Source organism: Petromyzon marinus, chromosome 28 (genome assembly GCF_048934315.1).
Source record: "Petromyzon marinus isolate PM22_M1 ecotype Great Lakes invasive population chromosome 28, UKy_Petmar_22M1.pri1.0, whole genome shotgun sequence".
In the NCBI taxonomy this organism is placed as follows: Eukaryota; Metazoa; Chordata; class Hyperoartia; order Petromyzontiformes; family Petromyzontidae; genus Petromyzon; species Petromyzon marinus.
Window position 1 is genome coordinate 8,365,280 of NC_133694.1, and position 27,544 is coordinate 8,392,823.

The 27,544-nt window shown below is 44.2% G+C and overlaps 1 protein-coding gene across 6 annotated transcripts in view; it reads right to left on the reverse strand.

The window, feature by feature from the left end:
• The window catches only part of PLCH1 (phospholipase C eta 1), a 348,896-nt gene that overhangs the window by 43,102 nt on the left and 278,250 nt on the right, over positions 1 to 27,544 (reverse strand). For all 6 annotated transcript variants that reach the window (XM_032962321.2, XM_076070313.1, XM_076070314.1 and 3 more), the window contains 4 exons: positions 18,921 to 19,041; positions 16,540 to 16,711; positions 11,802 to 11,909; positions 690 to 854 (listed from right to left, as the gene is read on the reverse strand). In XM_032962321.2, the coding sequence (XP_032818212.2) occupies positions 690 to 854; positions 11,802 to 11,909; positions 16,540 to 16,711; positions 18,921 to 19,041 (566 nt within the window). The remainder of the gene's footprint in view (positions 1 to 689; positions 855 to 11,801; positions 11,910 to 16,539; positions 16,712 to 18,920; positions 19,042 to 27,544) is intronic.

The following is a 27,544-nucleotide window of genomic DNA, read 5'->3' on the forward strand; positions in this document are numbered from 1 at the left end:
TAAAATTAGGAATTTTAACTCCTGGTTTAAGGTCACAGAGGTCGTCAAGCACTGCCTAAATGCGTATTTTAGCACGGACAAATACGCTCTTGGAGTTTATTCAGGTAAGGGGTAAATGTGCAGCCCCGCAATTCCTTGCTCGTTCCACCGCTGGCAGAGGTACCTCCACTCGAGACAGCTCTTAGAAAGGCCCTCTAGGAGGAATCTGGTCTATTATTTCTTCCCACTGGCCCAGATATCTTTGAAGAGGTGGGATTACTGTGGTGAGCCCACACATACAGCTGGGGGACAGGGCTACGGCTGGGGGGAGCGGTGGTGTCGCGGTTAGCACGTTGCCCTACCAACCCGGGGTTACGGAGTTCGATTCCCGCTCACGGCCAACACCAGTGACGATTATCTGAACCGGTTCTAGACTTCCCCTAGGTCGACTCAGCCTCAAAATAGTACCTAGTGCAGTGTGTAAACATCGCCACTGGGGAGACAAAGCTGGTCGGGCGTGGCGCTGACCACCCACCCCCTCGTGTGTCACAGTGCCCGGCCTTCATAGGTGCTCGCTAACAGCACTTGCCCCAACAGTCTGCAAAGGCTATACGGGGGATCAATGTCTTTATCTTTGGGGGGGGGGGGCGGTTTAAAGAAACAAATACCATTGTTTCAACGCTGTGCTAACCGTCGCAAAAGTGAACCACCTGCTCTTGCTGGAGGCAGATGGCGGGCTTGGTGGCACGGGGCAGGGCTCCGATGGTGAATTCCTCAACCTCCTCCTCGTGGCTCCTCAGCTTCGACTCCTTCTTCATGAACTCGAGGCGCCTCTTGGCGAACGACTCCACCAGCTTGCGGTGGGGGCTGCTGTTCTGCACGGGGCAAGGGCGGCACAGAAATGGGTTCGCAGCGGCCACTTTCCAGCGCACTCGGGCGGCACAGCTGCACGGTTCCTTGCGTTAACAGTAAAAGGGGGTAAAGGCGCAGCCCTGCAATTTCTTGCTCACGCCACTGCTGGCGGAAGGGCCCTCCGCTAGAGGGAGCTATGGAGAGCTCCTCGAGAGGGTATTGTGGCCTACTCTTCAAACGCCGGCCAAATGTCTTCGAAGAAGTGGGAGTACCCACACTTTATCACGCACACGCAACGAGGCCTTTTATACTGTTGGGCTGACAGATGCAGGGTGGATGTAATAAACTTGTACATTTTTTTCAAATGCCCGTGTCGGTAGACCGAATTAGCGACCTCTCACCGTGTCTGATTGACCGTACATTTTTTTATGAACCTGCCAATGATCACACTTCGTCAATTCACCCGCCAATCGTATCAGCGGAACAAGCTACTGGACATTTGTTACAAAGAGATTTATAGCCCGTCGGATTACTCCAGTATAAATAAAGATTCTGATTCTGACAGGTTAGTTGAATTTGTAGGCTTGCTAATAGGCTATCAGCAAACCGTGTTGAAATCTATCTGGCTGTGGCAGAAATATAACGATAATGTCAAAAACTATAAAGCTACTTTTTATTTGACCAGGTAAGGCCCACTGAGCTATGAAGCTCTTTTTCAGAAGTGACCTGGCCACAACTTATAGCTCAACGAAGTGGCGTATCATGTGGAAATTTATAGCAGCCAAATATTCTAAACGCATGTTTCTAAATGCAGAGGGAAAAAACCGGAAGACCCGGAGAAAAATCCACGTGACCACGGGGAGAGAGAACATGCAAACTCCAAATATACAGCAGGCGTCAGGGTCGGAATCGAACCCACGACCTCCTGTATACCAGGCGAGCTAGTTAACATCTCGCCACCGTGGCACCCGATTGAAGGGGTAAGAATCCTGTTTTGCGCGTGCCGCTTTTTTTGCGGATGGGGTTGTTTTGTTCAGCCCTTGGTGGCTCTCACTTTGCTAAGCGACAGCCAAATACAGGAAGTCAATGGCAGGCAATCAAAAACACATTCATTACGATTGTATGGCAGTACATCCATTGTTGGACTTTCAATGTAATCTAAAATTTAACCCGGTACATTTGTCCACGTGGTTATTTCATTGCTGGCGTTTCTCTGCGCCCTTTCTCAATTCGCTGTGGTCACCACAATAGTGCAGTCCGAGAATATGAATGGATGGCCACGCGGACACAAGGAAACCGGATAACAATCACTTCTCATACATTTTCAATGATGACAAAAATAACGATATGTGCCTGCCGATTTGAGAATCGTATTTCAGGTCAAATTTTTTTTGCAATATTTCATTTGTAAAAAAAAAAACCCAAAGGGAATCGGTCAAAATAAAAGCGGTAATTTATTTATAATACAAAATAAATAAATTTGGAATTCTAAAGATATAATTTTCATCACCGGTATCATTTATGTGTGTGTTATATTATGTCTAAACTTCATGAAATCGTCTCTTTAGTTACAAATTAGGTAGCAATGCGTTGGGATGTGTTGTGTCTTGTACAGATCCAAAAAGAGTATAAAACAGATTAATGCAAACGTCGATAGTTATTGTGCTATGTGAATGACCTCCTCCTGCCATATAAATGTGGAATTTCTACTTATCAGGACCTCCACTTGTAACGAGCTCCATCGAGTGCACCGTCCGATATTTTTGTTTTAAAGAAATGAAATAAACAAAATTACTTCTTTGTTCAGTTTAGTTGTCTATAATATTCAGAGTTTGCAACATGGGGCATGAGCTGGACTCTGAATGTCACAGGGTGTGTGGTGCTGTCCACTGTTAAGTGCACGGTGTTCCATGCTGGTGTCCTGCCGAATTAGTTGTAATGCAGACGAAATTGAACAATCGACCCCATGCAGTGACAAGGGCACTAACCGCCAGGCTATCCATCTGCCAAATTACCTCAATGGTTATGAGAGTTGACGGAAGTGCAGCTACAAGAATTGCGACATATGGTTCCATTAAGTAAAAAAATGTCACCAAATACAAAATAGTTTTTTGTTGTTTTTGTTTAAATTCCCCTTGGGTTTTTTTTTTGGGCCAGCTGCCATTTAAAACAAATCTGCAAAAGGGATTTTTTCAGCAAATTAAATGGTCATTCGACAATAATGGCAGTCCTCTCCATTCATCCAAACGTCTTGGGCAACAGTTGTGGAATTCATGAGGTTAGACGGAGGCCAATAACATTACTGCAGGTTACATGCACACATTTATCATTCAATTAGCCATATTGACAATGCCTGATGTGACCAGTCCATGAAACTCAGTTCGACCTGTAGGTGGAGGGGACAGGCGAGTTCAAACTCTGGTTAACACGGCCCTGTTATGCCATTGTCATGAGTTCACAACTTAGACATGTCCTGCAGGATTAATTCTAACTGGGTTTATCGATTTTGGCAACAACATAAAAAAGAACGATTTGTGGTCACTAAACACATGTTGTGCTGAATCGTACTTTTAATAATTTACTGTGTGGATGGTTCTAGATTACAAAACCTGTGAATTCAAACGGGGCAAAGAATGGGTGGAAAGGACTTAATATTTGTTTTGTAAGTACATGTGATTTGCTTTATATCAACATTACATTCCAAACAACAATGTAAGGCAAACTAACTTTGCAACATAAACTTATATTTGGATCAAACTCATATTCGGGAAACAAGCAAAACAAATGCAAGAACAAGATCAATATGTGTGTATTTGCATAAGAACTTAAAACGACAAGACTATTGTTGAAAGGAAGTACAAAGAGAAAACAATACATTGTCCCAACATCACAGCCACCCAGAAGAAAAAAAAGTCAAATTCTCAAATGTTTAAAAAAATGTGAGCCATACTGTACCTTAACCTTCAAAGATGCGTACGTTTGGGCAAAAGGTTAAGAAAAAAACTACGTTAGTAAAATTTAGCCAAATAGCAACCCGCAACTTTAGCTTCGACGATAAAGCGAGGTCAGAACTACAGAGAAAGAATCTGAGCATGATTTCATCTCACGCAGCAGACGGTGTTGTGTGAAGATTTAAGGGTGAGTGAAATATGTATGTATATATATAAAATGTAAACGAGTGCAACAAATAAAACGTGGCAAACACCGTCAGGCGTTTTTAAAAATTTCAATGGGATTGATGGAATAATTTTGAAACTGTTTGTCATTCAGTTACACGGGTCAACCGGTGGTGCATGCGGGGGATTATGTACCGGTGTCCAGCCTTAACATTCCACTTGGGGGGGGGGGGGAAAAACTTTGGCTTGTTTATGGTAATGCATGGCAAGTGCTCCGTTGTCAGAATGATGCATCTCACACATTGCAGGAATAAATCATTAGGCTGGAAAGTGCCTCCGCACATTAGCTCTGCCCGGCGTGTGCAGCGGGCAGCCGCAGCCTCGCCCTAACAAGTCGGGGAAGGAGGTGCCGTGTCTGTCCGTCACTAGTATAGAGTGTGTACAGAAAACGCACGCGAAATGGTGCTACAATCTTGACGTGCAAAGCATGCCGGGACTTACTGAATTGGCTGTTTAAAGTGACTGCCTTGTGTTACCCAGTGACCAGCCGTTGGACGAGGCGGAAAGTGCGCCGATGCACCTCAGCAGGACCGTAGGGCCTTCTTGAGTAAATGTTCACGCTATTTGCTGCTCGCAGGCCCAACGCGAATAAGTTTAGTAAAAAAATGCACAATCTATATCGTTGCGTAGTTTTATGCTCTTCATGTGCATTAGTGGCAGATTTAAAAAGGCAACGCGCTCTACCTGTCTTTTTCCCAGTTGCGTATGACGCACACATGTTATTACCTATTTAAGACCGAAAGAAGAGCATTTACCCACAATTCTGGCTGTCGCCTGATGAAGCTGGCTGGAATTACCGGCAAAACGTCGTACTCGAATTGTAAATGATGTGGGTTTACTCTCCTATACACCGGTGTGCTGAACTCGGAACTATATTTAGTTTTTTGTGAAAAACCTCACTAATTGGCCGTATTGGGTGGTGGATTTAACAACGCATTTATATTTATGCGATCTAACCCAAAACAAACTCTATTATGTCATTACTTAAATACATTTTAGATTGTATCATTTTAAAATAATAATAATAATACCCTCCAAAGGGGTCCTCGAGGTCTGCTTCGAGTGGAGGCCCTTCCACCAGCAGTAGCATGAGCAAGTACTTGCAGGGCTGTACCTTTACCGTTTTAATAATTTAGTCCTTTGTCTGCGAGATGAAGGTCCCCCAGGCTGGACTTCAGAATAACATTCATTCATGTTATCTATATTTTGTTGAAGCCACCATAGCCTTTCATTTCATTCTGAAGGGGGTTGGGGCAATGGTAAAAATAAATGCGCACTGGGAATTTCAGTTTGTTCATTTTAAAAGCCCTACGAATGACATATTGCCAAGGATCAGCTTTCACATCCAGGTGCCGCGGATTTTAATAGTTTGCTAAGGGAAATTCATAGCCATAACCAACCACAGAGGATGGCATCTAAGTGAGGCTATATCCCCAATTCAATAAGCATTGCATCATCATAAGATGGCAATTCTCACAAACAGTTATGACCAGTACCCAACAGGCATGTGTTGGGTTATATGGCCGCTACGGTGGCGAGATGTTAACTACCTCGCCTGGTATACAGGAGGGCATGGGTTCCATCTCGACCCTGAAGATGTATCTTTGGAGTTTGCACGTTCTCACCGATATCACGTGGATTTTTTGTCCGGGTCTCTCGGTGTTTCCCCCCACGTTAAGAAACATGTGTTTAGAGTATTCGGCCGCTATACATTTCCACGTGATGAGATACTTTGTTGAGCTATCATTTGTGGCCAGGTCGCTTCTGAAATAGAACTCGATAGCTCAGTGGGCCTTACCTGGTAAGATACAACGCTTTTAGTTTATACACATTTGCCAAGTGCTTTTAAGGGTTGGGAAAATTGAGCAAATTCGTCTCTGCCTCAAAGTGAATCTGCGTGTGTGCAAAATGCATCAATTGCTGTATCTGTTTTCAATGGCCCGGGTGAGCATGTGAGACAGACGATCTCATAGGAAAATGACATTAATGCTTGTTAATAGCATTAATGCTTTGTATCAGCAGGCAAAGGAGAAGGCATAACCTCCTCAGGGTGCAATGGCTAATTTATATGGAAAACATAAACCGTCTTAAATCATTGGGAATGTTTTTTTAAGGGTTGGGTTGAACATGCAAAATAAAATGTGCGGGATATAACACGAAACCACACGTCAGATTCGTACAACACACTTTAAATGTATAGATATTCGCTATACAATTGCAATTTTAATATTGCTGTTCATAAAATACACGCTAAATTAAATACACAACACATCGTAACATTGCAGCAAAATATTCCCATTTCCTATTCAAATACAAAACAAGCGATACATATTAAACAACACCACAATAACTGAGTGCAATTGGAGAGGGCATTACTAAAAAAAATGTTGCCATGTTCCCCAAAAGCTACCCTGATTGTGCTCTTAGCATTACGTCACGAGACAAAGGCTCCAATCAGATCTCTTACAAAGCAGTCCAATCATTCATCTTGTTGCAGAGTGGCGCACGGAAATCGATATCAGAGCCACTTCTGAGATCGTTTCAAGCGAAACCCATTCTGCTTATGAGAGTAATGTTCATTTCAAGACCGTCAGATCAATAAATTGAGCATAGAATCAAATTTAATGTGAATGTGTGTGCAAACATTGGTGACCAAGCTGAAACCATGTACTCGCTAAGAATTGAGAACCTCGTTTAATCACAAGTGATAGCCTGGATTTGAACCCAGGATTTCAGCGGTGCCATGATCAGAGCCTCTAGTGGCTGAATGGGTTGCTGTCGATCGGTTTGATCTACAGAAAAATAGATCAGTCTGATTTACAGCAATAAGCAACAACATTAATCGATGCATTGTTACGCAACAAGTAATTTGCACATAAGGAAGAACAGGACGGCTATTGAAAGAATGTAAAAAAAAATCAATGAACGGAGATGTCAGTTGCATTTTTAACACCACGTTTTGCCATGTCACTTATATATGTGTGTATGCAAAACCAACCGTGGTTTACCCAAGCATAAAGAGCAAATGCAAATCTTGTCAATTTGCAAGGACATTCAATGTAATTTTAACAATTTACTTACCATAACAATTCATGCCAAAAAGACCCTTCTAATTGACAGTATACCTCTCACAAGCCATGGCTTGTAAGCATGTCATTTTTAACGAGTGACCCACACACAATCAGACGCATATCCCCATTCATTCTGCGGCGGACTATCGCACAACCCACGTCAAATCGTCGCAGGAGCTCTGAAAAAGAAAGGTGAAAGTTTCGGAAGGTATGATTCATCCGGCGCCGTCTAGGAAATGCAATTGTACACCATTGCCAGTGTGGACGTGACAGCGGCACACTCAACAGGGCAGATCCAGATCTATTGCAGGCACTGTGAGCAGGGAAACAGAAAACAAATTCCTGTAAGAAAAACAAAGGCATTATTCCACAGGCATTACCTGTACCTGAATGTTCATTGATTGTGAGGCAGGTGCAAAGTGCACGTAATATGCCGAGTGTTGCGTATTCACGACCGGGGTCGCATTCGGATCTTTCAGCAAATAGCCCCGGCCCTGCTCGTCACAATATTGCAAGACTCCATCGATAAAGCCTCCCAAAGGTAATACACAATGCAGTACTAACCAATCGATGAATGCACTAAGCCGTCACACACATTATTAAATACGTTTACATTTCCCATAATGAGAAACCACAAACGCTTTCGTTCAGAAGCAGTTTATGTAACGCGTTCTATCGCAGTGCATCCAGTGATTCTCCCTCCACAAATCAATGTGACGCATTTCCATGATTTGGGGCTCTGATTCGATTCGAGGATGATTTATTTTTGCTTATTCTTGGCCACACCGCTTGTATTGTTTCTAGTTTTCCATCTCGTTTCCACCTGTTCGTTAAACACCATTAGCCTAAATATGACGATGGTACGTCACTTGACAAAATATTTAGCACAATTCGTAAATAATACGTTGCAATGCAATTTGGATTTATACAGCGTCTAAATGCATCCGCATCTCAAGGTGCTACTCTCACACTTATGAGTTGTACTATTAAGCTGGAATAGAATTCAATGAATCAATATATCGTTACATACCTATACTGTTACATTCCTATAACCTCTATTATTAGCGGACGATATTAACATGTTTAGCGTGCTCTTCGGTGGAGTAACACTCTGGTCTAATTCTGAACACAACAGCGCTTTGTTTACTATTACCTACAGCAGGAAACACGCTGTGAAAATGTGCTCCCACATCATTAGACAGTGGGGGGGGGGGGGGGTGGGGGGAGATTTGGAATGATTGCAGTGGCATCGGCATGCGAGCTGGTCAATAGCTAATTGCTCATTAGAGCTAATTGGATTTAAAAATAACGCACGGGTTAATTTGAAAGCTTTAGTTTGAATGCAGTCAAACGTTGCCTGTACTTCACAGTGCCACGGTGATTTAGGCGAGTACTGTGTGTGCCGGTGAGTGGGAGATACTGTGACAATGACAGCGAGACCCACTGTGTATGCATCGTGAAGAGATGACTGCATGGACAGGTAGAAGGATAGAGGGACACACAGGATAAGCAAAACAAAGACAAAAAATCCCCCGTATAGCCTTAGCAGACTTTTGGGGCAAGTGCAGTTAGCTAGCAGCTACGAAGGCCGGGATGACATATTTTTAGATACTTTGTTTATAAAAGATGTTCATATACGCACGTATGTGTTTTTTTAGAATGATCATTATATTAGGCCTTTTTCCATCCACTGCCGGCTGATGGTCCCCCAAAACCATGTTAGTCATGAGGGTTGTTTGACCATACTCAACCACTCTGGTCATTGTAGGTTGGTCAGGGTCAGGTGGTATGGGAGGGGGGCTCGTTCAGACACCTCTCACCACTGATGCCAGCCTTGGCCGGGATTCGAACACAGGCCACAGGGTTCATAGCGCAGTGCATGAATCAATGTGCCACCACAATCTGTTATTCGGCTGAAATAATATTCACAAATATGGTCATGGTAATATTCCAGATATTTAAAAACATTCCTGAGAATATGCATATTAATTCCAACGATCAATTTAACCGAATGCGTGCCATTGGTTTGAACGATAGCTTTTGTTTGTCTAAAAAAAAAAGATTGCGTTCATTTATTTAATTAATACACCCATCAAAATCCAAGCATAAAGCCACAACTTAATTGTTTATCGCACGATAATCACGCTGAAATAACTGTAAAAGAATATAACTAATCAAATGTGAAAGTTAAAAAAGGTAAATTGCATTACAATCACGAGCAACAGAATGTGCATCGCATGTGTCTGCTTCGGTTATTTTCAGAAGGCGCATTTAATTAGACAAAGATCCCTCCTAAATTTGGGTCGACATTCTAAAGTAGCAGCCCACTGCGCCCGCGCTTATTTTATTAAACAGAAGTGAAAGCTGCCAGACGGTTTAAATGACGTTGACTATTACTCAACAGTTAAAGGAAATTTACTTAAATCCAATTTGGCCGAGGCAATAGGAGGAAGAGAAACATACAAACACATTCCAATGTTTCGCCAGAATGTAACTGCTAAAATTCAACATTCAATTTACTATTGTTTACCGACAAACTTATTTGGCAGCACGAGGCAATGTTTGCTGCTTCACAATGCCAGATCGGTGCCAAATTCTCCGTGTGAAATAATGTTCGCGGAGATCATTCGATGATGCTTTTTTGTTTGATGAAACTGCCACATGCCGCCACTACCCACCCACCAAACCAACCAACCCACCAACCCACCAACCAACCCACCAACCCACCCACCCACCCACCAACCCACCCACCAACCTACCAACCCACCAACGCACCCACCAACCCACCCACCCACCAACCCACCCACTCACACACCCACCCACCCACCAACCAACCCACCAACCTACCCACCCACACACCCACCCACCCACCAACCCAACCACCCACCCACCAACCAACCCACCAACCCACCCACCAACCCACCAACGCACCCACCAACCCACCAACCCACCCAACAACCAACCCACCAACCCACCCACCCACACACCCACCCACCCAACCAACCAACCCACCAACCCACCAACCAACCCACCAACCCACCCACTAACCCACCAACCCACCAACGCACCCACCAACCCACCAACCCACCAACGCACCCACCAACCCACCCACCCGCCAACCCACCCACCAACCCACCCACCCACACACCCACCCACCCACCAACCCACCCACCAACCCACTCACACACCCACCCACACACCCACCCACCAACCCACCCACCCACCAACCCACCCACCCACCAACCCACCCACCCACCAACCCACCCACCCACCAACCCACCCACCCACCCACACACCCACCCGTGACTCGCCGTTATCCACCGAGGCATCGCCGCGTGCGTTCCCAATTGCAAATCCGCGGCATCAGTCGCGCGCCGCAATTAGGCGGGGCAATGCCGGACGCGTGGGGTGAGAAGCAAATCGACGTTTTGTTGTTGTTGTTGGGTGATAGCGATGGGGGCCAGCCTCTGCGTGATCTATGTAGTCCCATCCTAAAGCCCTGAAGATGTTTATCTGTCACGACAGAATTTTGCACGAGATGCGGCCGACGTCCATGGCATTGTGACAAAAGCGTCCCGCTGTAAAAATCCTAGAACTTCCAACGAGATGTGATCTCAACTTCTATATGAACACACATGCCGTATATTCGGAATGCACGTTGCAAGAAGTGTGCAGTTGATAATGACATTGTACACTGGAAGATGCTCCACGCTGCTTCATGGTAAAAGACAGCAATCACTTTCCCCCTCCCTTTGTCAGCTCACCGTTGGATGAAGCCCCCCGCGCAACTATTCAATCGTTAGGCTCATTTGACCATACTTCACCAGTTAAGGAGGAAGTGAAGAGTGGCCAGGACTGTTTGGGATAACTCGCCGCCTTCTAGCGGTGGCTGTGGCTGGAAATCGGACTCGGGTCGCCGAGTTCACAGCTCAGTTGCCGGAACCACTTGCATCAATCCTCCCCTCCCACGAACTTTGTACTGCAGTGTTACATGAGAGCATGCATATGCATGCACACAAACACATGTGTTGTGTATGCATGTCTACAAGGAACGCGTACGAGTACACACGAACATGCTTGTATACACACACACAGTACAGTGTAAAACGTTCAATATGAAGATTTGAATACCAAAAAAAAATACATTGGAGCATTTATCTATGTACATTCAGTACATAACAGCCAGATGTAAACATGTATGCCATACTGTGTGTGTGTATGTATTGTGGGAGTGGTAGTGTAGCGGCTAGTGTGCCGCGCTACGAATCCGGCGAACCGAGTTCAATTCCGGCAAACGCCGATGACTATTATTTGAACAGGTCCTGGGCCTCCTCTAGGTCGTCTCAGCCTCTAATCAGTACCCAGCCTCAAATGCGTACCCAGTGCGGTGTGTAAACATCGCTACTGGGGAGACAAAGGCGGTCGAGTGTGGCACTGGTCACCCACCCCCTCGTATGCTATGCCGGCCTTCATAGGTGCTCGTTAACAGCTCTTGCCCCAACAGTCTGTTAAGGCTATACAGGGGGATCTTTGTCTTTATTGTGTTTATAAATGAAAGAAAATGGTGTAGTGAACAATATTTGGCACTTTACTCAGGCGCAGGAGTCAGAAATGCCCAGGGCGGACGGAATGGCAAGCGACAGGAGAAGAACGACACTTAGGAGAGAATAAAATGAAACCAATCAGGGAGGCGACGTGTCCTTGCGATAGCGCCACGACATACGTCTCCGTTGATGAGCTTGCACGCCTCCTCGATCTCATCAGCGCTGTCCTCGTCCGAAACGTCTCCCTCCTCCGCGTCGTCGCTGATGTTCGCCGGCAGCTTCTTGCCCTGCGAGCGCGCGTGCACGGGGAGCCGCGGATACCTTGATGCACGACGTTCCCGCTGTTGTGCCTGGATCGGAGCGCTAAGTTCCTAACTCACTGCGCTCGACGGAATTCGGCGTGGAGCGATGAGGTCGACCGACGATCGGACGCTCGCCGATGCGCTCCGGTCACTCGCTCACCGGGCGTTAAGTCTATGAAGCTAAACTTTTTTGTTAATGTTACCAAGGTACGGCCCGCTGGACTATGCAGCTCTTTTTCAGAAGCGAGCTGGCTACAAACGATTGCCCAACGAAGTGGCTTATCACGTGGAAATGTATAGCGGCCAAATGCTCTAAACGCGTGTTTTGAAATGCGGGAGGGGAAAACTGGAGGACCCGGAGAAAAATCCACGCGACCATGGGCAGGGTCGGTATTGAACTGACGACCCCCTGTATACAAGGTGAGGTAGTTAACATCTCTCCACCGTGGCACCCGCCCCCCCAGTCACCTCCTTGGTTAGGGTTGCCATCAAGTTCACTCGTTGATTCCTCCACCCATGTTGAGACACTGACCGTTTCGTCTCATCCACGTCGCACTCAACCACCACACTGCAAGCCACCGCACTCCTCTGTCTGCCTCTGTCCACGCACTCCTCCACTTTGGAATTCCCTCCCATCAGCATCTATTGCCAAGTTCCTCTAACCTAGGTCAATTTAAGAAAAATTAACCTGTGCATAACACCTTCAGCAAGTGCTTATTCGTTGCTTGCCACGTGGAGTTTTGAGACTTTGAATCTGTACTCAGCAAGTGATGACAAAAAAAATAAATCCGTCCCACCATAGCAGTTGAAAACCCATTCAGGCTCAGCGCAGGAATCATCGTTATTAAATGCTGGTGGTGGCCCATGCCGGCAACCAAGCACTGTGGAGGTGAGGTTTGGTTGATCGCAGAAAATGTTTCAAAACTCCTTTCCCATCGGCATCGAGGCACCACGCCCTGGTGTGTCAGGAGAATGCGACGCAGCAAAGTGCGGACTAATTTTCAACTTCTGATTTAAAGCTTTCGTGACTGCAGTGATTCATATTCTTGGTTCTTTCGGTAAAGTCACGTTGAAGGGAAACAATACAATAATAAAATATATATAAAACAATTAAATTCTCACGACTTTTCGACTGTAACACAAACGGTCATCATCAGGTGTGAAAAAAACCAACGGCAAGAAACATTTGAAAGAAGTGGCAGTTTGTATTTATTTATTTTCAAACGCAGTTTTTATTTATTTATTTTTAAAACGGTGTTTGCATTTATTTATTTTTAAAAACGTTGGCACCACGGAGAGCGATTTGACAGTTTGTTTAGAAGGACGAGTCCATCTATGTTCGGAAAAGAGGAGGGGGGAGACGAAAATTTTATGTATGCTCTCTGAAAGCCACCGTAAGCGTGAACAATCAATTAAGAACCGAAATGGTTTATAAAATCCTTCCAATGATTGCTAAGCCAGAATCCATCTTCTCGGTTGAAATTGTTTCTGTGTTTGTATATGTGGATAGCCTCATAAATAAATACAAACACCGTTTAAAAATAAATAAGTAAAACAACGTTTGCAAATAAATAAATACAAACCGCCACTTCTTTCAAATGCTTCTGGCCGTTGGTTTTTTCACACCTGATGATGACTGTTTGTGTTACAGTCGAAACGTCGTGAGAATTTTATTGTTTTATATATATTATTATTTTATTGTTTCCCTTCAACGTGACTTTACCGAAAGAACCCCTCACACGCAAGTGATTTTTTTTTTTCCAGGTGCTCCAGTTTTTCTTCCACGTCTATAAACACTCATTAATCGGATTGTGCAGGGTTGTGAGCTGAAATTCACGTGAATGATGCGACTAGATGAAAAAAAGTACTCATTATAATCAGTCGTTTTTTTATATATATATAGTCGCATTATTCGCACAATTTGGTGAGCGCAATTGCGGCCAGTCATTCCTCAGGGGTTGCTAAAATGAAGAAAAAAAAACAGCGCCACTCTGTGGGAAGCAATCAATGGTTGCCTTGTGGTTTGACTCACCCACACCATGGACATGTGGAACTTTCACCGCTAAACAGGTGCTCGGTGGATTATTATTGCACTGCAACTGTAGGATCGTGAAAAATGGTGGAGGCTTGGGATAGCCTTCATATAACAGCGGCAATGATGATGGCCATCGAGAATGAGTATTGAGTCATTCTTGTTTGCAGGTGCAACATATTATTTCCGGGGAACGATGATGGGAAACATAATTTAATAATTATTGCTTGAACCCAGGGCTTTGGAAGTGGAGTTGGTGGATCAAGCAGAGATCGTCGGGTGGTATTAGACGCCCAACTTTCGGGCCTGTAAGAAGACCAACGTATGATCAGCACAGCACGTTTTGGCAGGAGAGCAAATTAATTGTGACCAGTCTGTGTGGAATTTTTTTTAAGTGCCCTCTCCTTTCATTCGTGACTTACCTTCTACACTTTAATGGTACATGCAAAACACTCAGAGGAAACAAAGAGAACGGAAATTGGCTCGGAATCCTGAAGCAGAACAACTTCTGAATGATGAAACCTGGCAACAGTTTCCTAGCTCAAGGATGTTCATTATTATTACAGTATTCCCTAGTTATTCACAAGGGATACGTTCTGGAGATGCTACTGAATAGTAGATTTTGTGGATAATGATATTGGCCTCTGAAAATGATCTTAAATACATTAAAAAAGCTATTGAATATATTAAAAACATTTAATCATTATGAGACCTCCTTTGCCAGTAACAAGATATAGTAATAGGTTTTACCCTTTTAACTGGTACAAAAACTGACACCTTTATTCAAGGCATCATGTTTGCAATAACCACAACACAAGCAGTCAAAATGCAAACAAAAGAGACAACTCTGATAATAATATGCACTGTCCTTGAATTTGATTGGTCCACACCCGAGACGGCTTTTCTTAGAGCCTAGTCTCCACTGGTGTTGGACCAGAAGACGCCAAAAGGCGTACAACTCAAAAACAAGATATCTTGTTACTGGCAAAGGAGGTCTCATAATTTAAAGGCTCACCCCGAGCCCTCAATACTCTGATAGTGCGCTGTTTTTGAGTTGTACGCCTTTTGGCGACTTCTGGTCCAACACCAATGGAGACTAGGCTCTAAGAAAAGCCGTCTCGGGTGTGGACCAATCAAATTCAAGGACAGTGCATATCATTATCAGAGTTGTCTCTTTTGTTTGCATTTTGACCGCTTGTGTTGTGGTTATTGCGAACATGATGCCTTGAATAAAGGTGTCAGTTTTTGTGCCAGTTAAAAGGGTAAAAACCTATTACTATAACATTTTAATCGCTTTAGCTCATCACCTTCTCTATCATCACTTTATCACATGGCTTCCCTTCTGTCCCTCTCGATGCAGTGGCCGTGTAGAGTTCCCGATGCGATTGGCGGATAGCGATTTAAATCGCGGATAGCAAGTTTGTGATTAACGAGGGATTACCGTACTCTGTGTTTTACTTTGGCACCAAGTGAATGCCAAACGAAGCGCACGGTGAACATTGGAACCGCCTAACCCTTTGAAATCGTCCACATCATTGGCAAGCGCACTTTCAAGTGGGCAGGCAAACTTACCCAGCCCAGCGTCTAGACGAAAAGAGCCTCGCTTTGCCCTTTACATATTCTCTTCTTATTTAGTTGGGCAGAGACGAGAGAGAGAGAGAGAGAAAGAAGCAATGAACTGAGCAGAGCGCCAAGTTAAACGAGCCACTTGTGTGCAACGGTGCAGTCACTCAAATGATGGCCAAATTGGAACATTATGGTCCAGCTTTAGACCTGAGCTTGCAGGTAAATAATGAAACAACAATAAAAAAGCGGTGCTCGGAGTTAAATAAATAAAAAAAATAAAAACTAAGGGAATGTGGGTAAACATTAAAACGACGATTGTAGTGCTTAGAATGTCGCATTGCATTCCATGTATGTTTAGCACATGTCATATATTTCTCGTGCCCAAAGCACTGTGGGAAGAGGTGAAATTTGAGGCCACCACAACCGGGAAGTCGACCGCCTCCCGTGGCAAGCAAGTTAACCACATAGCTCGCTAAAAACCATATCATGGAAATAATTTTACGAAAACAACAATGACAATAGCTTTGAACAAAACACACAAATTACCTATTCTACGGCTGAAAAGACGTTCCGGAATACAAGATGCACCCCAAACTTTTGTTCCGGGTGTCAATAAAGTGATACAAATCCCACACACACACACACCTACTGGATTAGCAGACTTGATTGATATAACTCGCTAAATACAGAGAGGGATGTGCGAGCGAAAGTGCGTCATTATCGGGAGAATGCGGTGTCGTCTATTTCCTTACTCGACACCTTACTAACTTGTGCAGTCAAAGATGATCATACTGAGGATGGTCTGGTATCAATGGAACTTTTTAATAATAATGAAAACCACAGCTTACTGCAACTCACAAACATAGACTGCGGCCTCACCAGCCCAAAACGGTGGGGAACAAAGTGGCTGCGCCCCTTTGAATGATTCAAAACAAACATTCGTTTAAGACTTGCAAAAGAAAAAAAGAGATGTGCGTGCGTGCGTGTGTGTTGGGGTGTGGGGTGTGGGGCGGGCACCTTGACGAGGATTTTCCCCACGAGGCTCTGTGGAGAAGGCAGCCGGCTGGGGTCACCGTCCGCCACGCGCGACAGGTCGAGCTTGTCGGCCAGGATCTCGCGCATGCACTCGGCCATCTTCTTCTGCTGCGGCACGCTGCAGTGGTTCTCTATGGACAGGATCACCGGGAACCTGCGGAGCGACAACGTGCCAAGGTTTGAAGGGGCGGCGTCGCGGTTCAAGGCCTCTCTCCCCTTTCCGAGAGACGTCCGGACGCGAGTTGCACGGTGCTGGTGTCCCGTTGCAGGGTGCGGGTGTCCCGTTGCAGGGTGCGGGTGTCCCGTTGCAGGGTGCGGGTGTCCCCGTTCACCGCTGCATCTCGGAAACGAGCAAGCGCTTCGGCGTCAAGTCTGTTTGGAGAGGCATAGCGCCGTTGTTTTTTAAAGACATAACTACTCACCGAAGTGACACTACACGAAGCTATTTGTATTTTAGCAGGTCAAGCCCACTGAGCTGTAAAGCTCTTTTTCAGAAGCGACCTGGCCACAAAGTGGCTTTTCATGTGTAAATGTATAGCAGCCTAATACTCGAAACGCGTTGTTTATTCCAAATGTGGAGGAAAAAAACCCGAGAACCCAGATTAAAATCAACGCGACCATGAGGGTAACATGCAAACTCCAAATATACAGGCATCAGGGTTGCATAGCTGTCAGCCCATACTGTTTACCCGTATTCTTGTAGAGGGAAATTGAGTTTTCAGGTCCATGTGGCGTACAGCCGTTTCAATACGGGCAAAAAAAAAGGACTCATACGGCCAAATAACAAAAAGTCGTGGGACAGCTTTTTTCTTTTTTACTCTGGAGAGTCTCGATTCCCGTAGCAGCCGACGAATTTTTATCCGAAATTACAACGCTCTGGGTACAGATCGTGCACACAAGCTGCACCTCCGGTCTTCCAAAACACAAGCCACGCCACAGCACGGGCGACAATGGCAGCGTCACCTCCTGCGGCGAAGAAGGTGAAACGAGCGACGCCGACAGTCAGACATTTGGAAGAGTGGGAGAGCCCGACCTCTGCTCAAGGGCAGTACGCAGGATGGGGTGCGGTGCCTTCATCTTTCGAAGGGACCCGAATTTATACGGGCACGGGGTGACCGATAAGGTCTAAAATTGGTCTGTGATAAGGTAAGCACCGATGAGGGGTTGACAGGTGTGGGGTAGGGATTGAACCCACGACCTCCTGCATACCAGGCAAGGTAGTTAACATCTCCTAGCCACCATGGCGACCCGACCGCACACCACGATCGCTGACGCCAAACTGTGCCACACGCCCCTCTCGCATCGCCTCGCAGGAGCCCCGGTACCGATGAAGTTACTTTATATTTTTTTCTCCCATCTCTGTTCCGATGACATATGCGTACATCAGCGTTATCTGTAGCTACGCGGCGTGTGCGAAAACCATCACAAGCGTACTCGAGCGATGTGCATGAAGAAAAGTGTACGAGATCCACTGGATTGCGACGCTATTTTGTTCAGCGTGAAGTCGCGGGTTGCGTTTTGTGATCCGGAGGATACATTGGTCTTCTGGAAGATGTGTTTGTATCCGAGATGTTCAGTCATCATCAGGATAATGGTTCTCCACAGCAACGTATTACCATCCGCAGGAGAGAAGACACCACCAGCCACTCAGAAGAATCTTCCAGAAGACGTCTCTCGATTTTTAAAGCAGCGCATTCATAATATCACCTTCCGACGGCTCTCCGTAGCAATACTATATTCTCCCAGTTATAAAACAGACATTTCTTCAAAACGACCCTTAACGTTTTGGGGTGTGCGTCATACTTTCCGAAGAATACGGTTCACGTGACAAAACAGACAAAAACACTCAGCGTTGTTATATAAGGCGCAAATACAGCCTCGCCAAATATCCACTACCGCTCAGCAAAACCCGGAGGCGCGAGTAAACGTCTGCCGTACTCAACGGGGCGACTGTCCCGGGCCCCGCGCTTTGGGGGGCCGTGCGCTTTGGGGGGCCGCGCACTTCGCCATCACGGCGTCAGATGTAATACTTCGGGTTCATCATGGGACTTTTTTTTGCCAGTCTCAAAGGTATCCCATGATATAGCTGCTCCCCACAAGCTATAAATGCTCTGATACGTGCATTGTTTTTGTACTGACACTGGTGAGATTATGCCATACAGATTTGATTCCTTACAAAAAAGTTATCTATTTGTTGTTTGAACATCTTAACACCTGTTTTAATTTCCAGAAAGGGTAAAACCTATTCTTTTTTTTCCACTTCCGATTTAGTTTGAAGGTGTCGGGGAGTGAGGGGTCACATGGTGTGATTTTCCCCGGGCCACGCACCCCCCAACACCATGGACGACCCTGGCAGTACTCACTGTGACTTGACGAAGGCATACTTGTTGATGATCTCGATGACATCGCGGAAGAGGATTTTTGACGTGAGCGTATGGCCATGGTAGACAATGGGCTCTCCATCCGGTCCGTCCCAGCAGTCCACTGAGAATCAGAATCATCTTTATTTAGTCTGGAGGAGGAAGCCGATGAGCTATGAAGCTCTTTGTGACAGATGTCCGGTATGGGTGGGTCAGCGAGCCACAACAGCAAACAATACACAAAAACACAACGATAGGAGTGCAAAATATAGCAAATTGTAAACAAGTCACTAAATATTAATAAATAATACATGCATGAATTATAAAGGTCTGATTTATCAAGAAACGATACAGAGGGCGGTGGGAAGAGATTGAATGCGAGGTGGTGTTGCTTCATTCCTTGAATTATAGCATTAATGCACTTGAACAATAAACCAGGCATAACTATGCACACAGTAATGGCGTTGCAAATATAAAGCAGTGATGATATCACAGACGCAGGATCTCTTATGCAACATTTAAATCTGCTGTACAAGCACATTTAAACTCTGTAATCGCAGCATGATAACTACGCTAAAATGTGTACGTATCAGATTCCATGGTCTTCACTGAAATGTTGATATGGGGGGCCACAATGGAGAAAAGTTAACTACCTCGCCTGATACACTGGAGGTCGTGGGTTCGATCCCAACCCTGATGCCTGTATATTTTGAGTTTGCATATTCTCTCCGTGATCGCATGGATTTTTTTCTCTAGTCCTGTGGGTTATCCCTCCACATTTAGAAACATGTATTTAGAGTATTTGATAAGCCACTTCGTTGAGGTATTTATTTGCCAGGTCACTTCTGAAAAAGAGCGATATAGCTTCATGGCCCTTACCTGGTAAAACAAAAATGTTTAATAGTTTATAGGTATGGTACAATTGCTCACATGCAGGTAAAGACACAGCCCTGCAACAGCTTTTTGCAGGCAACTGCTTACAGAAGGGCCTCCACTTGAAGGAGCTCTCAAGAGGCCCTCTCCTATTCTTGGTTCTTTCGGTAAAGTCACGTAGAAGGGAAACAATAAAATAATAAAAATATAAAACAATAAAATTCTCACATTTTATTGTATATAAAACAATAAAATTCTCACATTTTATTGTTTTATATTTTTTTCATGTCATTGTTTCCCTTCTACGTGACTTTACCGAAAGAACCAAGAATATGAATCCCTGCAGTCACGAAAGCTTTAAATCAAAATTTAGGCCCTCTCCTCTCAAGGCTATTTTGGCCAACACTTCCACACTGGATAAATTCAAGTTTCAAGTTTTCATTCAAGTTTCATTCATTAGGTATAGCCCTGTGAGCCATGCGGCTCTTAAATCGGGTGCAACCGCAACAAACTAAATATGAACAGAGAATTTACATTATGAGACCACCTTTGCCAGTAACAAGATATAGGAATAGGTTTTACCCTTTTAACTGGCACAAAACTGACACCTTTAATCAAGGCATCATGTTTGCAATGACCACAACACAAGTAGTCAAAATGCAAACAAAAAAGACAACTCTGATAATAATATGCACTGTCCTTGAATTTGATTGGTCCACACCCGAGACAGCTTTTCTTAGAGCCTAGTCTCCATTGGTGTTGGACCAGAAGACGCCAAAAGGCGTACAACTCAAAAAGAGCGCACTATCAGAGTATTGAGGGCTTGGGGTGAGCATTTACATTATGAGACCTCCTTTGCCAGTAACAAGGTATAAGAATAGGTGTTACCCTTTTAACTGGCACAAAAACTGACACCTTTATTCAAGGCATCATGTTTGCAATAACCACAACACAAGCAGTCAAAATGCAAACAGTTAAAAGGGTAAAACCTATTCCTATGAACAGAGAACATCTTAAAGTGACGACGCGCAACAGAAACATCCCAGGATAAACCAGCAAACTCTTCCAAAAAAAAGTATTACAACGCTGTGTGCAATAATCCCAGTGTGATGCAAGTCAAACAATAATAACCATAAGACAATTTAGATTAACCATATGTTTTCGAAATCACCAAAATGAAGCTATAAAAACAATGTAACAACAGTAATCATAGGAACTGTGATTCAAATTTAACAATAAACGATATACATAACATGTACGACCAAACTTGCAGCCATCGCTCTGAAATTAGCCGCCAGTAGCCGCACTCTACCCCACTACATGCATTCTGATGTAGCAGTCACAATTCAGTCATGTTAAAAATACATAAAAACACAGGATATAAATGCGCATTATTTTTAGGATGCGTAAACAAAATTTCCAGATCTTCCAAAGAACGTAACGGTTTCCAAGTCCATGAAAAACTAAGAAATGATGCTTTCATTGACAAAATCGCAGAACGTGGTTTATTAGGGCAATTACGTTACCATGTTTGTAACTCGATCCTGAACCCAGGGACAGACTTGTGTACAAATGTACGTTTGCGTGCGCTGCGAGTAACAATGCCTATAACTCGTTAACGGTGTCATTGCCGCTCAGCCACTGTTCATCCACTAGGAGCCAATGTAATGGCATCTTATTAGCCACTAATTCACATTAAAGATATCTGCAGGGAATCGCATCTGCAGCGGACCCCTGCCATCAATACAGCTGGCTCATCGGGCACTTAGCGCGAGAGAAAGGCTCTCATCCTCATCATCTCGGATCTCACCTTTGTGGATCTTACACTGCTCTACATTTATTATGAATTCGTAATGATCACCTGTCACTCCCAAATACATTACAGCAGAAAAATGTGTGTGTGTGTATTATATACCGCGAATGCATTAGCATCAACTAAATGGACGGTTCCCTTGATCTTTAAGCATGACTTACGTACTTAATGGTTCCCATACACGTGCTCAAGCTAAATTGCCATTTCTTATATAAATACTAAGCGGCGTAAAAACCTGTCAAATTTGCGTGCAAGTCAACGTGGAAATCCCCACCATGCTATAGACATTGAGTTGTATGAGTGTGCTTTAGCACATTTACCGTGTGCGTGTGCGCGCGCGGTAGTGCAGCGGTTAGGTACAAACCCGGCGACCCAAGTTCGATTCCTGCTTACGGTCAACATCAATGGAATATCTGAATCGGCCCTGGGTTTCCTTTAGGTGGACTTAACCGTGAGTGAGCACTTGGTGTGTAAACATCAGCACTGCGGAGTGCTTGCTGGCCACACAACCCCCATGGTGTGCTATGTCAGTCTCAGAATGTGATTGTTAATGGCACTTGCCCCAACAGCCTGGTAGTCTACACAGGGCGAGTCATTGTTGTTTGTGTGCGTGCGTGCGTGCGCGTGTGTGCGTGCGTGCACGAGAACAACAGCAGGCCCTTTGCGCGGTCACAAATTGGCAGGAACCTTACGTGCGTAAATGACGCGTCAAACGGAGAGAACAGACTCTGCAGTTGGAGTTCACGCACGGTGCAATGCCAATATCGCCATTCCGTGTCAATTGTTGCGGCTGCGCCACGTGAACGGTGCAGCGATTGCGGGGGACGGATGCGACGACTCTTTACGGGCCCTGCTTGGCGGCGACGCAGCGACACACAAAGAGCCCGGCAGATGCACGGCACGGATATCGGCGCTCTCTTTTGTGATCGCTCGCCTTGCTATCTCCGAGGACTATAAGGGGTCTGGCGTAGGTGGTATATTTTAGCGAGCGTGCGTGAATGCAACCTTGCAACTCCGCGACTGTGCGTGTATGATGGCAGCCAAACGTTTATCACCGTGACATAATTCCCCGAGCAACTTTTAAACCGGTCTGATTTAAGCCACACACATTGTCTACAACTCCCGTGGATTCCCCCCCCCCCTTATCCACATAACAAAGCCATGCTCTGTTCGTTTTTGGACAATGGATGTAATACTATTGCACAGGCCCTTATCATGACGACATATGCACACATATTGAATTTACTGTAATTACATACGAAATGAAATTAAAAATAATAATAATGCTTGTAAAAAAAACATCTAAAAATAGGGGAAGGGTTTTTCTTTCAGTACCTGAAGAAATAATACTTAGATCAATCAATTGGCCTTGTATTGGTCTGCCAGGTCTTCCAAGGTTTACCTTGTTAACACAAATTCTACTGGGATACATTGATCAGAAAGAGCGATTTGCTGATGGATTATACGTCACTGCATCTCGGCAATGAAACAAATACCTAAGATGTTTAAATATATATACCTACTATATAGAGGAGGTTAATGATTTGCATGCCTCATTGATTAAATTAATTTTCAGGGTCACAATTCAAATTCAAGAATCCAATATATATTTAATTATGGTGAGTATTGCTGCATCTCGTAGCTGACAGGGTCACTTGAACCCATTACATGCAACATTTGAATAAAAAAAACATCGATTCTCACACATGCCATTCGATACATGTATTTTGAGATTAGCAATAAATATTAACGGTTAATTGACACATAAATGCATGAATGTAATATGCACGATATTGCGTGTATATGGAATTACAGTGATGAAATGTGTTGAAAGGAATATCTGCAGAAGAATAATTTAGAGGGAAAATAAGAACCTATATGTATATAAATTACTTTACAGGTAAATGTTTACTTTTTCTTTATGATGTCCCTTTGCCTTATGACAAACTGGTGAAGAATAATGTCATAGGCTCCTTAATTTCCACTACGTAACTCTGGCTGGTTAGCACTGTGGTTCGAGTGCTTGGCTCACAATGGGAAAGTTTAAAGTTAAATTCCTTGTCAAGGGTCATCCTTCCCCCTGGGTTAATAAAGTACTACTTTGATATTATTAATTCATGCGAAATGTGAGTTTTTTACGACAACCAAAAAGGTGCAATTGTGAACACGGGATTGATCCTCCCATCATGCCTTGATTTTTTTTTTACCGAAAATCCCGATACTGCCTGCATAATACACAAATTTACGGTCATAACATTATAATAAACTCAGTTTTCTTTAGCGTAATTTGCAGAAGGCCTCAAAGCGCTTAAAATAATGTATAATGTTAACAATCCTCAGCAGAGCATAGCCATCACCGCCTACTGCCTTTAGCTGCAGGGTCTGCATGTGGACAAGCCCTCCCCTCTGTCACTGTGTGGACAGTTTGGCACTGCCTAAGAGTGACAATGAACCAATTCTAACACCGTGGCATTACACATTCTGTCTTTTGATGATTTTTGTTGTCTGATGATGATGCACTGTAGAATGTTAACTGCAGGCTCAGGGCTGCCAGTGAGGGATGAGCATCATCCCAATGCTCATTTGATCAGAGAGAGGCAAACTCTTTGACGCGTTGGCTTCGTGGCACGCAGCACACATGCGTAATCACCTCTCCTGCAGAATTCACGAAGCAGCGGCGAGGATCAAAACAATGGTCACTCTAAAAAGGGCCCAGAGGAGAGTACGTCAAATCTCGCAGTAATTTTCGTGAAAGAACACCCAGACAATGTTGGCAGCCTTTTTGTAAGAGTTAATGGAAGCTTTTTGATAGAAAAGAAACCCGTCATGCATGTGTGTCCTGCTGCTCAGCCAATGGGAGAGCAACTCTCAGCTGTGTCAAGTCAAGGGCAACATCACTGGGTGGGGAGGTGGAGGTGCTGGCAGGGCACGCAGCCTCCCATTAGATTGTATAAGTGGCACCCGCACACAATGCCTTACGCTCCCCCATGCATGCCCCAGGCGGTGTAATTAATCTGAAAGAGACATTTCTGCAGGAAGCAGCACCCCCCCCATATGCAGCCAAATTAACGGAGCACCTGCGTATAAACACTGGATGAGTGGCGCTTAAACACGCCTGTGCACAGGGCACGTGCTGATTTAATGCACCCTCTTTGTGGGGGACGAGAAGGGGGGAGGGTTACAAATATTTGTGGGCAGTACTTTAATAATTGAATGCGGTATAATATAAAGTACTCTTTGGTCCTTTCGGTAAAGTCACGTAGGTATAAAATAAAATAGATCACGACATTTCGCGCGCAACACAAGCGTCCTGTCATCAGGTGGGAAAGCCATGGTCTGCTGCAGACTTTTAAAAGGTTTGAAATGGATGTAGCCCAAGGGTCATAAAGAAGTGGCTGGGTCTAGTGATGTTAATGTGAGACATTAGCATGTAACTGGGTACGGAAGTGACTATGTTAATGTGAGAGATTAGCATGATGTTAAAGTGAGTATGGATTCCTGCATTCACGAAAGCTTCAAATCAAGATTATAATAGAAAGTGAATATACCCGCGCAATAGTATATTCTCTCTACAGTGTGGTCCAGATGTCTGGTGACCCCCCCTCCCATTCTGTAAAAGTATTATGTCTGTATACCAATGTGTGTGAAAACAAATTAATATGCAAAAATGTTTGGGGTCAATTAATTGCGGGTCGCAAGACATCTGAACTACCCAGTATTATGAGCATGGGCACAACATGGAGTCATTATTGATATATTTCGGATTAATTAACATGTTTTTTTAATGAAACAAAACATGCATAATGTGGGTGAAATTATGAGCACGAAGTTGAAGAAGTCATCACGACCAATGTCACTGATGCCACCATGGGTCCTTCCGTATGCTTGAAATAGCAGTCAACAAGGAACCTCCGAGATTTCTTCTTGCCGTGTCCCATCACGTGACTTTAAGAGCGATTGACTTCAAATGAAATCCACATGGAATGCTGAGATCCTGGGTTTAAATCTGGGCAGGCACCTGTGGTTAAAATTGGGTAATTGTAAAAACTTAATTGTCTTCAACCTGGTCGATAGTGATTGCACACAAAATCCATAACATTTAATGCTGAAAAATAATGATAATTCAGAATGTTCTGGTTTCGAGGACTGAACATTCTTTGGTTTTATTGGAATCCGATGAATATCTCTATGGTAGTGAAATGGTGCCCCACCTCGTGTGGCTCAGAGGCAATTGAAGGACTCTCAGGAGTAGTTATTTGATATCACATTCCAGAGATAGTCGTCTTAACACGTGGGTGACAACACTGCTTATTGTGAACATTCTGAAATGAATTCAATTCATCTCCAGGGAGGATACCAAGAGAAAGTTATAGATTTGAAGCTTTCGTGACTGCAAGGATCCATACTCTTTGGTTCTATTCAGTAAAGTCACGTAGGTAAAAAAATGTGTTGTTTTAATTTTTTACCTACGTGACTTTACCGAATAGAACCAACGAGTACCAAGAGAAAGCTTTTGATGTACAAGACTGCAATATGGAAAATAAAATTCACAAAAAACTTTCATATGCTTTTAAACATCTCAAAATTATATTCAACTACTCCTTATGTATATGCAGAATCCCAGAATGTAGATGTTGACATGATAGTGCATAGACATATTCACCAGCGTGCAATTGTCCAAATTACTTCCACAACCGCACGGTGTAGGGATGCCCTCACTCAGCAGTGGATAAAAAAAAAAAGTATTATAATTCATAAGTATGCACTGAACATTGTCAAATAACTTTTAGAAATCATCACCTTAGCTCCTTCGCTTCCTGTGATACTAAATAGGGCAAAAAAGGGTGTATAAAATTACTCTTCTGGTGAGCAAGATTGGCATCAATTAGTACATTCTGGAAATGCTTCAGGAATTCATTCATTGAGCGTGCGACGATTGCAGCTGCGCTCGCAGTCAAATATTAATTAGGATCATCATATACATTATTAAACAGCCACAACGGCTGTATAAATTAGACACCCTTCCCCTTTGCACTGAAAAAGTACTGCCAGCTCATTAATTTTTACTAATTGACAAATCTGCGGAAAATAATGCACTACAATTGTGTGTTAATATGCTTAATTAAAGCTGATTTTGCAGATGTGATAAAACAATTGTACATAACCAAGCCAAACAGATTGTTACGTTTGGTGATTTGTGGATTTTAGAAACGTGATTAAAAATACTCAGCTGCGTATATATATACGGCTGAATATTTTAAAAGCGGCGGGTAAACACCCAATCGCGTGCGCTTTTGAGAAGGAATATCGTTGATCCCCCATTTATGGTAAATGCTGGTGCAGGATTTGGTGTTTAGTTTGTTATCCTTCCCCCACACCTCCGATTAGCACGGATGGCTACGTACGTCGCGAAAGAAGTTCAACATACAATAATTAATTGTCGTAAGACTATCTGCAGCAAGCCTACATTTCCTCCCTTCAATGACAACAATGCCTGTCACACCCCCTGCGATGGCTCTGCCTCCCCCATTAAGACACGTGCATTTTCAAATACACTTTCGCCACGCACAAACACAGGCCTGAACCTGACCCCAGAGGGAAAATAGTCAAAGGATAGCGCCGTCACCTTTAATCGCTTCTCGCTGAGAAATGCCCCCATTGTCCCAGAGAAAATTACAAGTTTCGCGGAGCGAAAATCAATGGCAGGACTGTGTCTATTGCCCCGAATGTCGAGGCTTCCTGTGCTGTAATGAACATGCCCCACCGTTAACCTTTCTCAGCAAAAGACCGAGTAACCTGTGGTGCACCTTTAGGAGGAACATTTGTGGCACACATCCCAGAGGATGTGAGTGAATGCTCTGGTCAGATTCCCCAGAGTGATTTCAGCATTGCCGATTTTTTTTTTACTTACATTACCTAGCCCTGTAGACCTTGCTTCTGC